The following is a 15,125-nucleotide window of genomic DNA, read 5'->3' as shown; positions in this document are numbered from 1 at the left end:
AAACGCTGGAAGTGCTCGCTGCCCCATCGCTGCATTCCCCACACTAGAGGGAATCAGAGCTCCACGGTTCTCCCTCCAGCAGCTCTGAAAGTGCCGCCCTCATCGGCTGGAGCTGCGGAGGAACTCGCCAGGAATTCACCAGGAATTCACCAGGAATGTTCACGGCAGCCAGAGCAGCCCCCACCCCCCCACCGATGGGTTTATCCAGCAGAGCCCGAGCTCAAAGTTCCCACAGCAGCCTGGGATGAGCCAAACCTGCCTCCCTGTGGAGGGTCTCAGAGGATGGGGGTGTTTGAGATGCAGCATCACATTGCTGAGTCAGAAATTCCTGCATGTTCTCCCCCAGTCCATGGCTCTTCACCAAGTGCAGGTTTGAGACTTACCCATGAAAGAACAAATCTGAATTCACACTCTTATCATGCACAGAGAAACTTTTAGGCCAAGGATGCTTTAAAAAATCAGTTTATTTTACCTTACAAATGATAAATAATTTGTTTCTTTTTTTTAAAAAAAAATCATTTCAAGTGTGTTTTACTTCATGTTCCAATATTAAAATACCCTTCCCTTCTCCCCCCACCCCCTTAAGTGATTGATACAAAAATAATTGTGACCAAATTATTATTTTTTTTCTTCTTTTGAAAAAATTCCTGTATTTTAGGCAAAAAGGCACGTTGTGAAGGCTTTTCACCAGGAGGCACAGGGGTTCCTAAAGACTCCAAGAGCTTCTCTCCCCTCTGTGCTTCTCCTAATTTGAGTGGAAGAGGACACAGAAACAAGCAGCACTTCCAGTGCTTTTTGTCTGATCCCTCCAGGAATATTCCAAGGCCAAGGACAACTTCAGTGTCATCCCTGTTTAACATATGGGGGGAACAAGGCACAGCAAAGCAGAACAGTTATTTAAGAGCTTCTTGTGAATAGCTGGCAGAGCAGGACATAAAACTGGACGTGGATGTAGAATCCTGTCTTCTTCCAAACCCACCTGGGATCCTCCTCTCCCCCTGCAGCCACAAGTCTCCAGATGTTTCTTTCTTAGTGGAACAGTCACAAGACCAACACAAAAAGTTGGACTTTCTCTAGTCTAGGTAGGGATTAATCCAAGCCCTAATTTCCAGCCCTTTAGGGGCACAAGATGCTGGGCTGTATCCTCCCAGTGTATCTTCCATCCACAGGGGGATGTAACAGCCAGCCAGGCACTGGGAAAAGCTACAGGCAGGTCTTCCTTAGGGTGGGCTTCAAACCTTGCTTGTTCAGGGGCTGTGGTCCCAAAAATCAGCTGTTTCCTCATGGTTGTGGCACCAGGAGGTGGTGAAGGCAGCGAAGGGGGTTCTTCAGTGGCAGAGATGTTGGGCAAGATCCTTGCCCTGCCCGCTCAGCTCGAGGCTGGGAATGCCCCTCGGAGCTCCAGAGCAGGGCAGCACACCCCTTCCCCTGTGCTTCACCCCAAAACCTGCATCTCCTGCTCCAGGGAGCCAGAGCAGCATCACCCAGCCAGCTGAGCCTGCTTGGCACAGCACGAGGCAGCGACAGGTGGGGAGGGAGGCACAGGAGGCCACAAGGAAAGGCACCACCGTGAACAGCATTCCTCCTTGGGAGCAGAAGCAGCTCCTGGGGAGCCCGGCCTGGCTCTAAGCTTCCTCATCCCAGAGGCAGAGCTGCTTTTGAGGCACGTAGTAGTCGAAGGTGTAGCCCTTCTGGCAGCTGCGGATGCCGCACTTGTAGGAGGACACCCTGCCCGCGGCGTCGCGGCTGCGGCAGTACTTGAGCATGCAGGGGTACCACTCGATGCTCAGCGAGTAGCTGCAGATGCAGGGCTTCCAGCGGTCCGGACAGCGCCGGCAGCGCCGCAGCTCCGGCAGCTCCGAGCCCTGCGGCAGCACCTCGAACATGGAGCCGTCCACGCCTGCGGGGCAAGCACAGACAGCGCTCAGGGGGAGGGGAGATACCGGGAGAGCCACCAAGGATGTCCCGGGGCTATTGAGATTTAAATGTGAATGGGGAACTACGGGAGAAAGGAAAAATCCCAAGGAATGCGAGGTCCGGCAGGTCCGAGCCCTGCAGCGGCACCTCGAACATGGAGCCGTCCACGCCTGCGGGGCAAGCACAGAGGTCAGCATGGAGGGGAGACACAGGGGAGAGCCACCAAGGATGTCCCGGGGCTATTGGGATTTCAATCTGAGTGGGAACTACGGGAGGAACGAAAAAACCCAAGGAAAGTGAGGTCCGGCAGCACCTCGAACATGGAGCTGTCCATCCCTGTGCAGCAAGCACAGACAGCGCTCAGCGGGGAGGGGAGACACCGGGGAGAGCCACCAAGGATGTCCCGGGGCTATTGGGATTTAAATCTGAATGGGAACCACGGGAGAAACGAAAAAAACCAAGGAAAGCGAGGTCCGGCAGGTTTGTGGCAGCAAGCACAGACAGCGCTCAGCACGGAGGGGAGACAGAAGAGAGAGCCACCAAAGGACAGAGCCACCAAAGGACAGAGCCACCAAAGCTGTCCCGAGGCTATTGGGATTTCAATCTGAATGGGAACCACGGGAGAAACAAAAAACCCCAAGGAAAGTGTGGTCCGGCAGCACCTCGAACATGGAGCCGTCCATCCCTGTGCAGCAAGCACACACAGCACTCAGCACGGAGCGGAGACAGAGGGGAGAGCCACCAGAGACATCCCCAGGTTGAGGAGGAGGTTGGACAATGTTTCCAGAGGCTGTTGGCATTTAAATCTGAATGGGAACTACAGGAGAAACAAAAAACCCCAAGGAAAGCGAGGTCTGGCAGGTTTGTGGCAGCAAGCACAGACAGCGCTCAGCAAGGAGGGGAGACAGAAGAGAGAGCCACCAAAGGACAGAGACACCAAAGGACAGAGACACCAAAGGACAGAGACACCAAAGGACAGAAACACCAAAGCTGTCCCGGGGCTATTGGGATTTCAATCTGAATGGGAACTACAGGAGAAACAAAAAGCCCCAAGGAAAGCAAGGTCGGGCAGGTCGGAGCCCTCTGGCAGCACCTCCAATGTGGAGCTGTCCACCCCTGTGGCAGCAAGCACAGACAGTGCTCAGGACAGAGGGCAGCCAAAGGACAGAGCCACCAGAGCCACACAGCTCCTCGGCTGAGGAGGAGGTTGGACAGAGCGTCCCCAAGAATTTAAATCTGAATGGAAAGCACGGGAGAAATAAAAGACCCCAAGGAAAGCAAGGCCCGGCAGGTCCAAGCCCTGTGGCAGCACCTTAAACTGAAGAGACATCCCCCAGGATGAACAGACACCCCTCAGGATGAACAGACATCCCCCAGGATGAACAGACACCCCTCAGGGTGCTGCCAAGAGATAAAGCCAAGGAACTGCCCCCAGAACCAGCAGTGGTCTCTCTGCACAGTCCCCAGGCTGAGGAGCAGTTTGGACAGAGCGTTTGTAAGGATTTAAATCTGAATAAGAACCCGGAGAACAGAAGACCCCAGGGAGAGAGTAAACCAAAAGACACAAAACCTCTGTTGCTCTGGGTGGTGGAACAGGTGAAAAGCTGTTTTTAAAATCCCAAATCAGCTTCACTTGGGAGTGCCAGCATGAGGAGTGAGACCTGCTAACATTCAGGGTGACACACAGAGCTCTGGTGCCTCAGAGCCAGAAGAGGGGGTGCTGATCCCCAGAAAGCTGCCAGGAGCCAGCACAGGACAGGAGCAGCTGCAGTGCAAGCACGGGAACTCAGAGCCCACCTCTCTCCAGCCAGAACCTGACGTCCTCCTGGCGGGTGTAGATGGCCTCCCCGGCCTCTGCGCAGACGTTGTGGATGTGGGAGCTCAGCTGCGCCGCCTTGCTCAAGTTCACGGCCACGTCCATGCTGAGGTGCTCCAGCCCTCGCGCCTCCTCTGCCTGCCGCACCGTCCGCGGGTTTTTCTGCAGAGGAAACCGTCACACCTTCAGTGCTGGGTGCACCTCATTCCTTCCAGCATCAGGTGTGGGAGCAGATGTGCACCTGCATCCTACCTGGGGGGGAGGCACTTTAAAATAACCCATTGATCTGAAACCACGAGGTTCTACCATGGTGGGTTCTCCGTGTTTTGCCCTGATAAATGATCCCAGATCAGTGCTGGCTCCATTGGGACAGGGACTTTCACAGCCACTCACCCACCCTGCTGAAACCACGAGGTTCTACCAATGACTGTGGTGGTTTCTCTGTGTTTTGCCCTGATAAATGATCCCAGATCAGTGCTGGCTCCATTGGGACAGGGACTTTCACAGCCACTCACCTACCCTGACACAAATTAGGCTCAACTGAATCACGACTCAAACTTGACTACATCTGAAGTGCTTTACTAGAACAGCATCAGGACCTGATGAACTCAGTTTAACACCAAACCCCTCAGGCAGGAGGGGTGGTCAGAGGTGGCTCAGAGCCTGGGAAGGGCAGGCAGGCAGGATAACCCTGGGGGGGCTGGCTGGACCAGGAGGGAGCCCCGCACCTGGCGCAGCTTTGCCATGGACTCGCTGGGGATGATCTCGTTGCGGTGCAGCCGGGTCACAAAGCAGAGAGCCTGGAACTGGCTCTGGCCCCTCTCCAGCTCCCCCAGGATTAAGGCACGGAAAATCTTTACCTCCTGGCAGAGAGAGAGAAATAAGAGTGAGAGCTGCAAATCTTTGGCATCAGTGAGGTGAACTGAGGGGTCGGGGCCAAAGAGAAAGGATCCAGCCCAAAAACAAAGCCAAAGGTCTCATTCTTGTGCTACCTGAGGTCCCAGCTCCAATCCCACCCCAAAGCCTGCAGCAGAATCCCTGGTGTCTGTGGAGAATGAAGGCTTTTCACAATCCCACTGTGGCAAGGACAAATTGCTGCCAGGTCACATCCCACATCCAAGAGCTGAGAGTTTCTGTGCCTTCCCAAGAAGGGAAGCAAAGCTCCAAGGAGCCTCCTTTGGTTCTGCTGAGCAAATGTCACACAGCCATTATCCTCGTGCCTCACTGAGTAAGCAGCCCCAAATTTCCTGTGCTGCCTTCCCTCACTTGCTTCTTGGCAAGTGGCATCCTGAAGAAAAAGTTACTCATCCCTGAATGTGTGGAACAGAAGCGAAAATGAAATTGTTAAAGGCAGAAGGAGCTGTCATGATCAGCTGCAGATGATTTCCTTTTCTGTGCAGGCCACTAATTTTGTCATTTTACATGGCATGGATTGCAGTCCTTCCCAGAACCAGCCTGGAAATCAGTCACAGTTACTTCATGTGGAGTCACAGAATTCCTTGGGCAACAGCAAAGTCGTCCTGTTCTGTGTCCTGCTCTGGCACCAAAGCCTGATTTCTTTGCAGGGATCAATCTCTGGCTCTGGCTTCAGGGGCATTGGTGCCCTGTGTGGGAATCTGCCATCCCATCCCACTGCAAGGGCTAAGCAGGACTGGAACAGAGGGCAATCCCTGCCTTTGGCACCTCCTGCAGCCAAACCTCTCCACAGAGAGCTGGGCAGATACTGGGGCTGCAGAGCAGGCAGAGCAGTGCCAGCTGTCAAATCCCTCTCCTCTCCCAGCCTCTCCCTGCCCCAGACAGGAGCATTTCTCTTTTCCAGCTGAGCTTTCCTGCTCACTATCTATTTCCTGCCTTCTCTTCCATGCCCAGAAGAGGAACAGGAATGTCATTCAGTGCACATCTGGACAGCTGCAAGAACAGCACTTCCACCCCCAGGATGGGAGAAATCATCTTGCTGCTGCAATTGTTGACTGCACAAAGAAGAGCAGGGCGCAGAGGAGGCTTGAGAAGAAAGAGATTCCAAAAATTCTTGTGAAATTGCTATGGAATCATTACTTTTTCCACAAGATTTAATGGGGAGATGTCCCACTGAGGCACTGGCACCACTGGAACAATCCACATTCCCCATCCACATTTGCTCCCAGCTGCCTTCCAGCTTCCAGCTGGGAGCTCCCACAGCATGCAGGACCCATGGACGAGCAGACTAAAACCAGGAGCTGACTCTGGCATATTCCTCAGCTGTGGATTTAACTCTAATTCCCTTTGAACAGTCTGGGAAAAGCAAGCAGGGATAGCCACGTTTTGCATTCAGGCCGAAAACCTCCACAGGCAGGAGATTAAAAACAGTGCAGCACTTCCCAGGTTGGAGGCAATTTTTGTAAAATGAGAACGTGCTGAGCAGCTGATTAATCCTCCTGATCCATCTATTTAAGAATTAGCCTTCAGCCAGCCTGGCTCTTTCCTCCTTGGGGCTGAAGCAGATGAGGAATTCACAACTCCCTCTGCCCAAACTGCCAGTGCCAGGGATTTCCAGAGCATTTGTTGACACCAAGGGAGATGCATTGGGACAGGCAGAAATGGGCTGGGCTGCCAGCATTGAAACAGCTTTAAAAAAGCTCTTTTTTCAAGGATCTGTGATTTCAAGGATCTGTAGCAGGAGTTGTTCTGAGGGGAGAAATCCCACCTTTACCTGGATCTGAGCAAAGCCACAGTGAACCTTGCAGTGACCACTCTGCCCTGAGTCTCTTCTTTTCGCTGCTCTGTCCCAAACCCTTGCTTGGCTTTGACCAGCTCTCCCTGCCACCCCAGCTGGAGCAAGAACCAAACCCTGCTGCTTAAAGAAGATTCCACAGGGAAAGAGCCTCCAAAGCTTCTCCCCTTGCCCTGCCCAGCCTCCTCTCCTCCTTCCCAGCAGGAAAAGCAGCGAGCTGGTGCCAAGGTGGGTACCCAGCCAAGGCAGCAAACAGCACCTCTCACCCTGGGCTCCTGCAGAACTTCCCAGCAGGAAACAAGTCCCAGCAGAGCAGAGCAGAGCAGGCACTCTCTGGATGAACCCAGGCAGGGAATCCTCAGCCCTGAGCGGGTGCAGTGACAGCTGGGCTTGGGTTTGGGTGGCAAACACTCCAGGGAGCAGCCAGCCCTGCAGCAAGGCCACAGCAGCTCCTCAGGGCAGCACAGGTCCCAGTGCTCCCAGCTCCCAAAATCCCACAGCTGCCTCTCCCCACTAAAGGCACTCCCAAGGAGGAAGTGCCTTCACCTGGTCATCAAAGCAAAACTTCACTGCTTCATTCAATGGCAAAGCACACACAGATTTGCATTAATATAACTACAAGGATAGATAAACAAGTGAAAAAGCGTTTTTTCTGGGGTTGTGTTGGACAGAGATATGATATTTAAACTTAAAATATTAACTGAAGTTGCTTAAACACTTACTATAAGCTGGCTAACTGACAAACCTGTACTACTAAAAGCAAGCAAAGCAAAAGCATAAGCATAATATATAATTGAACTTCATATTTTCTTTTAAACTATTATCTAACAAATCATCCAGCTTTTCCCTCCTCACTCTGTCCTCAGCCAGAGGCTTCATCTGGGGGTGAGAGCAGCTCACCCCCCTGCCTGGGGTTTATTCCAGCAGGGATTTACAAGCCTGTGTGGTCCAGCTCCCAGCCCACGTCGAGTGGAGCAAACCAGTTCCCAGGGAAATAAATCATTTCAGTGCCTTCCTCCCTGCAGCCCATTCAGCCCTCCTGCCAAATTTCTCTGCCCTGAGGACATCAGTGAGGCTGTGGGGACCAAGTTTTGTCTTTGCAGTGGCACAGGCAAAGGAGGATGTGCTGCTGGGGACATGGGGTGACACCAGCACTGCTGGGCCCAATTCTGCACATGTCAGCAGCCTGTGCCCCAGGGAATGAGCACAGCTGGCCAGAATTCCCCGAGTTTGCACAGCACAGGGAACTTGCTGCTGCATCCACACTGAGGGTCCATCCAGCTGAGCTACCCTGAATGGGTGGGGATTATGGTTTTTAACTCCTCTGTCTCTGGAAATGGCTGGAATGAAAATTTTGGGTGTGCTGCCTCTTATATTCAGGTATCTGAAAAGGCAAATCAAGGATGTGCTGGGAGAGGGGGAATAAAAAGCATATTTTGTGAGCAATAAATAAGATTCTACAGAGTATTGAACACCAGGGTGTTTTAATGAGCCCTCCCAAAGACTCCTGAATGTCTCTCATTTCCCACTTTTGGTTTCTGTTCAGAGAAGAATCTGCTTTCCAAATCACACAGATAAAATCTGTGGTCAGATGCTTTCCTGTGTCACCTGGTGATTTGTCACCCAACACGTGGCCCCTTGGCATGAGGAAACTCTGACCCCACTACCCCAAAACATCACACAACAGCTTTATTAACACTGAAAGGACTGGCAGTGCAGGGGTTAAAACACTACCCAGGCTTCCTCCCTTGTGCTTCCAACCTCAACTTTTCCAGCAATCACAAGGGAAGAGAAACTTCTCCATATCTTTGTGCTGACCTTGAAATAAACCCACCCACTTTGTTCTCAGGCCGTGTTTAACAACTGGCAACATCCCTCCATTCCACCCAGACACAACAGCCAGGGCTGCTGAGCCCCCTCATTATTTATTTTGCAGTGCATTTTATGCCTGACCACAGAAAAAGAAGCATTTTCATTCCCTTCTTTCAAAGTGCAAGAAAAGAAAGAGTCACCCCTGCTCTGGCCAGAAAACATTGAGTCCCAGTTGGAACTTGCACTGAGCAGTTTGTGCTGCACCAAGGAGAAAATAACCTGGTGTGCTCTGAGCTCCTCCAGGTCAGAGCAATGAAAATCCCAGCCCTGTGGAAGCCCCAGGCACTGCTCAAGTCCCACCAGTGTCAGAGCAAAGCAATGAACAATGATCTCATTTAGCTCCTTTCTTCTCCAGCCCCTGGTCTGGCAACCACAAATTGCCAGCAGAGAGAGAAAAAAAAAAAAAAAATTAAAAAAATAGTAAATAAACCCCTGATTTTTTGGACAAACCCCCTGCAGCTGGAGCCAGAGGAATGGAAAAATCATTTGTGGAAAAACCCCAGCATCCTGGCCACATCATCAGGCTGAAGGGCAGCAGATCAACAAGCCCAGCTGCTTCTGGGAAGGCTCAGAGCCCCACGACCTCCAGTGCAGGCAGGAGTTGTGTAATTTCGGGGAGAGGAGCAGCAGGGCAGAGCAGGGCAGGGGGAAGCTGCTGCCTGCTCACACATTACTCACCTCACCACAAAGCCAGCTAGCTCCCTGCTCCTTTATGTTCCCCTGGCTTTCCCCAGCTGTTTTCCAGCAAATCCATGGAGCAGAGAGAGCCAGGCCCCAGCTGCCCTAAACCTGAGCATTAGGAATGCACTTCTGCAAGTGAGATGCTTGCAAAGCCCTGAGGAGCTCAGGATTTAACCTATGGACCCAAAATACCTCCAGGGAGCCCCAACCCAGGAGAAACTCAGCTCTAATAAGGATGGGAGGGAGAGAAGATGTAACTCCCACTCAGTTGGGGTTGTGGGTAGCTCTGAGCTCTCAGCAAGAGCTGAAGCAAATGCAAAATGCTGAAAAAAATCACCAGCTCAGCACAAGTCACATCCCAAAGGACCTGCCTAGAGATTTGTAGTGAGTTTGGATTTCCCACCCCTGGGAATGTGCAAGTTTGCAATCTGCAGGCTTCAGAGCCCTTCCTAACTTCCCTGCTGTGCCATGGCTTGCAAATATTTAATATTTATATTTAATATTTCATTTATTAGGAGTCACAGGGCTGCTTCCCTGCACATGTGCTGCAGTATTTGAAACATGCCACCACTTCCAAAATCACCACAGCTTCTGCTGGCACCTCAGGGACATCTGAGGGATTGTAGGGAGACTGAGATTGAAAGGGGAAGAGGCACCAGGACAATCCCTGGCAAAAAGGCTCCAAGGTTCACAGCAGGCTGGGACCTTCCTATCTCATGGGTCTGGGTTCCTCCTGCTGCAAAGCAAAGTCCACCTGAGCAAACAGCCAGGATGGGGGGATGGAATGAGATAACAGAGCCGTGCCACTCGGGCAAACTGCTCTTCCCAGGGAAGTTCCTGCATCAGGCAGGTTTGGCATCTCTTGCCCATGAGATATGTGGGATTTGGGGTTCCAGCTCTGGCTGGGAGCAGAGGGTGACCCCAGTGACAGCGGCCAGTGCCAGGGGATGGATGGACTCTCCCCTGTGCATTCCGAGGGCTCTTCCACGCCTCTGAAACTGTTCTGCCTCCTGCACCCCCAGTCAAGATTCTCCAGCTTCCGAGTTGGGATGGACTCGGGTCTGGAAGGAGGACGGGAAGGATCGCCATCCCCAGCGCTCATCCCGCAAAAAGCACTCACGGAAAAATCCCTGAGCAGACCCTCCCGCGAGGGGCCAGCGCTCCCATCCCGCAGCTTCACCCTCCTCCAGCCCCGCGGGAATCACCGCGGGACCCCGCGGCACCGGGGATGCTCTCCCAGCCCCGTTCATCCAAAACCCCCGGGGATGCTCTCCCAGCCCCGTTCATCTGAAACCCCCGGGGATGCTCTCCCAGCCCCGTTCATCCGAAACCCCCGGGGATGCTCTCCCAGCCCCGTTCATCTGAAACCCCCGGGGATGCTCTCCCAGCTCCGTTCTCATCCGAAACCCCCGGGGATGCTCTCCCAGCTCCGTTCTCATCCAAAACCCCGGGGATGCTCTCCCAGCTCCGTTCTCATCCAAAACCCCCGGGGATGCTCTCCCAGCCCCGTTCTCATCCAAAACCCCCGGGGATGCTCTCCCAGCTCCGTTCTCATCCGAAACCCCCGGGGATGCTCTCCCAGCTCCGTTCTCATCCGAAACCCCCGGGGATGCTCTCCCAGCCCCGTTCTCATCCGAAACCCCCGGGGATGCTCTCCCAGCCCCGTTCATCCAAAACCCCCGGGGATGCTCTCCCAGCTCCGTTCTCATCCAAAACCCCCGGGGATGCTCTCCCAGCTCCGTTCTCATCCCAATCCCCCAGGGATGTTCTCCCAGCCTCGTTCTTGATGTTCTCCCCGGCTCGATCTCTGCCCGAACCCCCCGGAGATGCTCTCCCCAGCTCCGCTCTCATCTGAAACCCCCGGAGACGCTCTCCCCAGCTCTGTCCCTGCCCGAACCCCCTGGGGATGCTCTCCCCGCTCCATATGGGTCTGAACCCCCCGGGGATGTTCTCCCCGGCTCGGTCCCTACCCGAACCCCCCGGGGATGTTCTCCCCGGCTCGGTCCCTGCCTGAACCCCCCGGGGATGTTCTCCCCGGCTCGGTCCCTACCCGAACCCTACGGGGATGCTCTCCCCGCTCCATACAGGTCTGAACCCCCCGGGGATGCTCTCCCCCGCCCCGTACCTGTCTGAAATCCGCCGTGAGCGTGACGAGGGCGCCGTCAGCCGCCCTCAGCTCCAGGCTGACGCAGTCGGCGCCGCTGTCGGCCTGCAGGCTCTCCTCCGTCACCTGCCCGCCGGGCAGCCGCACCCGCACCCGCAGCTCAGCCCGCGCGGCGGGGCCGGGCAGCGGGGCCAGCGCCAGCCACAGCAGCGCGGGCAGCGCCGGCAGCCGCGGGGCCGGGCCGCGCATCCCCCGGGCAGCGCTCAGGGCAGGGCGCGCACGGGGCGGGGGGCGCGGCCGCAGCGCGGAAGGCGGCGGGGGAAGGCGGCCCCGCCGCGCCCCCGGCCCCGAGGGGGTGGCTGGCTCGCCCGGCTCATTCAGAGCCCGCTCGCTCGCTCCCTCCCTCCCTCCCTCCCCGCGCGGGCTCTGCCCTCGCCCCCCGCCCGTCACTTCCCCCCTGGACCCGGGACGGCCCCGCCGAGCAGCGCCCGCCCCGGCGTTAAAGGAACAGCGCCGGGACGGGCGGGGCGGCGGCGAGAGGGAGCCGAGGGTGCGCGCATGGGTCCGTCACCGAGCACATGGACCCGTCACTGAGCACATGGATCCGTCACCGAGCACATGGATCCATCACCGAGCACATGGGTCCGTCACCGAGCACATGGATCCGTCACTGAGCACACGGATCCATCACTGAGCACATGGATCCATCACTGAGCACACGGATCCATCACTGAGCACACGGATCCATCACCGAGCACATGGATCCATCATCGAGCACATGGATCCGTCACTGAGCACATGGATCCGTCACTGAGCACACGGATCCATCATCGAGCACATGGATCCATCACTGAGCACACGGATCCGTCACCGAGCACATGGATCCATCACTGAGCACACGGATCCATCACTGAGCACACGGATCCGTCACTGAGCACATGGGTCCGTCTCTGTGCACATGGATCCATCACTGAGCACACGGATCCATCACTGAGCACACGGATCCATCACCGAGCACACGGATCCATCACTGAGCACACGGATCCATCACTGAGCACACGGATCCATCACCGAGCACACGGATCCATCACTGAGCACACAGGTCCATCACTGAGCACACGGATCCGTCACCGAGCACATGGATCCATCATTGAGCACATGGATCCATCACTGAGCACACGGATCCGTCACTGAGCACACGGATCCGTCACCGAGCACATGGATCCATCACTGAGCACATGGGTCCGTCACTGAGCACACGGATCCATCACTGAGCACATGGATCCGTCACTGAGCACATGGATCCGTCACTGAGCACACGGATCCATCACCGAGCACATGGATCCATCACTGTGCACACGGATCCATCACCGAGCACACGGATCCGTCACTGAGCACACGGATCCCTCATTGTGCACATGGGTCCATCACTGTGCACACGGATCCATCACTGAGCACACGGATCCGTCACTGAGCACATGGATCCCTCACTGAGCACACGGATCCATCACTGAGCACACGGATCCATCACTGAGCACACGAATCCGTCACTGAGCACACGGATCCGTCACTGAGCACATGGATCCATCACTGAGCACATGGATCCATCACACACAGCCCTGATGTGCACATGGATCCATCATCCACGCCCCCGACCCCGCAGATCCATCATCCACAGCCCTGCACATGCAGGTCCATTATTTGAATCTGAGCCCTGCACATTCGGATCCATCATTTGAATCCCAGTCCCGCACACTCGGATCCATCACTTGAATCCCGGATGGACTCAATCCATCGTTTCAATCCCGGGCCCGTCTCCGCAGCCCCGGCCCGATAGCAGCTCTGTTCCTGCCCGCTCCCATCCCCGCTGTTTGTCACCCTGGGTCCCCAGCTGGCTGCAAAGCGCCGCTGGAAAGGACACGGGAGGGCAGCGTTCAGGCACAGCCCAGCTCAAATCATGGAATCATTGGATGGTTTGGGTTGGAAGGGGCCCTAAAGATCACCTAAAATTCCATCCCCGCCTTAGGGACAGTTCCACTAGCCCAGGTTGCCCAGAGCTCCATCCAAGCCAGCCTTGAGCAGCTCCAGGATGGGGCAGAAATACACTCAGAGCTGTCCGGCCGTGTTCTAGCTGTGAACCAAACCACATGGATGTGATTCCTCAGGCTCCCAGTGCCACAGTCTGGTGTGAGCCGAGGGTTTACTGGGACACCTTCAAAGCCTTTCCCCCAGAAATGAGGGACCCGTGTTCCTTCAGAGCCTGCAGCTCGCTCTCCAAACGGCCCCGATCTGCCCTTCCCGGCTCTGATCATTTCCAGATGGGCAGATGCTGCTGAAGGGCCCCTTTGATTTCAAAAGGTCTCTCTGCAAACACAAAGGTCACTGTGGCAGCAGGATCAGAGCCTCAGAGAAAGAGCTTTGCGAGGAGGAGCACAGAAATAAATGGAAACAACCATTTAAAGCCACGCTTCAAGGCAGGGAGATCACTCTTGTCCAAATAGCGCTTTTTGTGTTGCCTCACACGAGCTTTAACCCTAAATTTTCACAGCTCCCCTCAAGCGAAATTGGCTCCTTGAAACGTTTTTCAGGACAATAGCAGCGCTAAAAATAAGAGAAGGGAAAGTTAAGAGGTGCAAACGGGGGAGGAAGGCGATGGCTCAGCTCGGACACAAAAAGAGAGGGAGGGCCCGCAAGGTGGGAGCAGCGCAGAGATCCCCGTGACAAAAGCTGCGAAAGGAGAAGGCCCCGCTCACACAGTGGATTTATTCAGAGGAGATTATGCAAAAACCCAGGAGGATCCCAGCAGGGGCTGGAGCGAAGAGCCATGAGGTCAGTGGGCACAAACAACCCTTAGAGGAGTCCGGAGCGTTCTTCTCACTCAGATCTGGAATCCTCATCCCCGTGGCACTGGGGAAATTCGGGTTTTATCCCAGCCCTGGATCCCGGGGTGTGGGAGGTGGTTCGGGACTCACTGTGCTGCTGCAGCCAAGCTGCCTTGGAGAACGTGGAGTTCTTTTCCTGCTGGTAGCTCCTAGAGCAGAGGAAATCAGCAGTTTGGCTCGGGCAGCTCTTCCCAGGCTCAGCAGCTTGCCAGGAGTGCTGGAGTGCTCCTGCAGATTGCAGTTCTGACCTGGGCAGCCTGGGTTGGATCCCAGTCCCAGAAATGAACGGACACACGGATAAGGAACACAGAAAGGGGATTGAAAATACTGCCAGGCAGGATTAAAGAGCAAGGAGGTGTTTGGGAGATAGCAGCGAGCAGAAAAACAGCCTGGGAGCACAGGAGGGACAGATTTGCTGAGATTTGAAAGGGACTGGAAGCTGCCAAGGGACAGCAGGTGACAATAAAGAGAATTCCTGAGGAGCACGTGCAGCTCCAAGATTTTGGGACAGGTCTGAGTGGCAAAAACAATGTTTCACTGGTGCCTATCAGCCTTTCTGCCTTTGCTGTTTGTTTCCTGAAGCCCAGGGAAAGTGAAACACTCCCCACACTCAGTGTACTCATTGCAGGATGGATGGAATGCTTCCTGAAGCCCAGGAAAAGTGAAATATTCCCCACACTCACTGTACCCCTGGCAGGATGGACGAAATTTTTCCTGAAGCCCAGGGAAAGTGAAACACTCCCCACACTCAGTGTACTCATTGCAGGATGGATGGAATGTTTCCTGAAGCTCAGGGAAGGTGAAACACTCCCCACACTCTCTGTACCCCCGGCAGGATCAACCTGATTTAATGTTAATGATCTGGGCCAAGATTTTCTGGTATGTGAGCACACTGCAGCTTTTTACTGGGAGAAAACTTCCATTAAAATACCTCAGCCACGAGGTTAAGGGGAAGAAAAATGTGCTGCTAAAAACCTTTCAGAGCCCTGAAAACGAGGGAAAAACAGAGCAGAGGTGTGAGAGGTGCTGCAGCATCCACACAAAGCTCTGCCTGCAAGAGATTCTCTGCAATTCTTAATTCTTCTCCACACGCAGATTTTCCAGTGTTTGTGGCCACCTCATCTTCACCCACTTGCTGTTGTG

At 54.7% G+C, this 15,125-nt stretch overlaps 1 protein-coding gene across 2 annotated transcripts; it reads right to left on the bottom strand.

Annotated features, from left to right (window-relative positions):
* Positions 1-512: 512 nt before the first annotated feature.
* On the bottom strand, positions 513-11,495 carry OAF (out at first homolog). 2 transcript variants are annotated; one of them, XM_056509721.1, is made up of 4 exons: positions 11,122-11,492; positions 4,462-4,596; positions 3,715-3,895; positions 513-1,900 (listed from the first exon to the last, which is right to left on the bottom strand). In XM_056509721.1, exons 1-4 carry the CDS (start codon positions 11,347-11,349, stop codon positions 1,626-1,628), a joined length of 819 nt encoding a protein of 272 aa, XP_056365696.1. In that variant the 5' UTR covers positions 11,350-11,492; the 3' UTR covers positions 513-1,625. The 2 variants fall into 2 exon arrangements, with proteins under 2 accessions (XP_056365696.1, XP_056365697.1); XM_056509722.1 differs by lacking the exon at positions 513-1,900 and adding an exon at positions 1,960-2,087 and having other exon boundaries at positions 11,122-11,495.
* Positions 11,496-15,125: the final 3,630 nt, after the last annotated feature.

This window comes from Oenanthe melanoleuca, chromosome 24 (assembly GCF_029582105.1).
Source record: "Oenanthe melanoleuca isolate GR-GAL-2019-014 chromosome 24, OMel1.0, whole genome shotgun sequence".
In the NCBI taxonomy this organism is placed as follows: domain Eukaryota; kingdom Metazoa; phylum Chordata; class Aves; order Passeriformes; family Muscicapidae; genus Oenanthe; species Oenanthe melanoleuca.
Note: the sequence above shows the minus strand (reverse complement) of the source record. Positions and strands in the feature narration are given on the sequence as shown.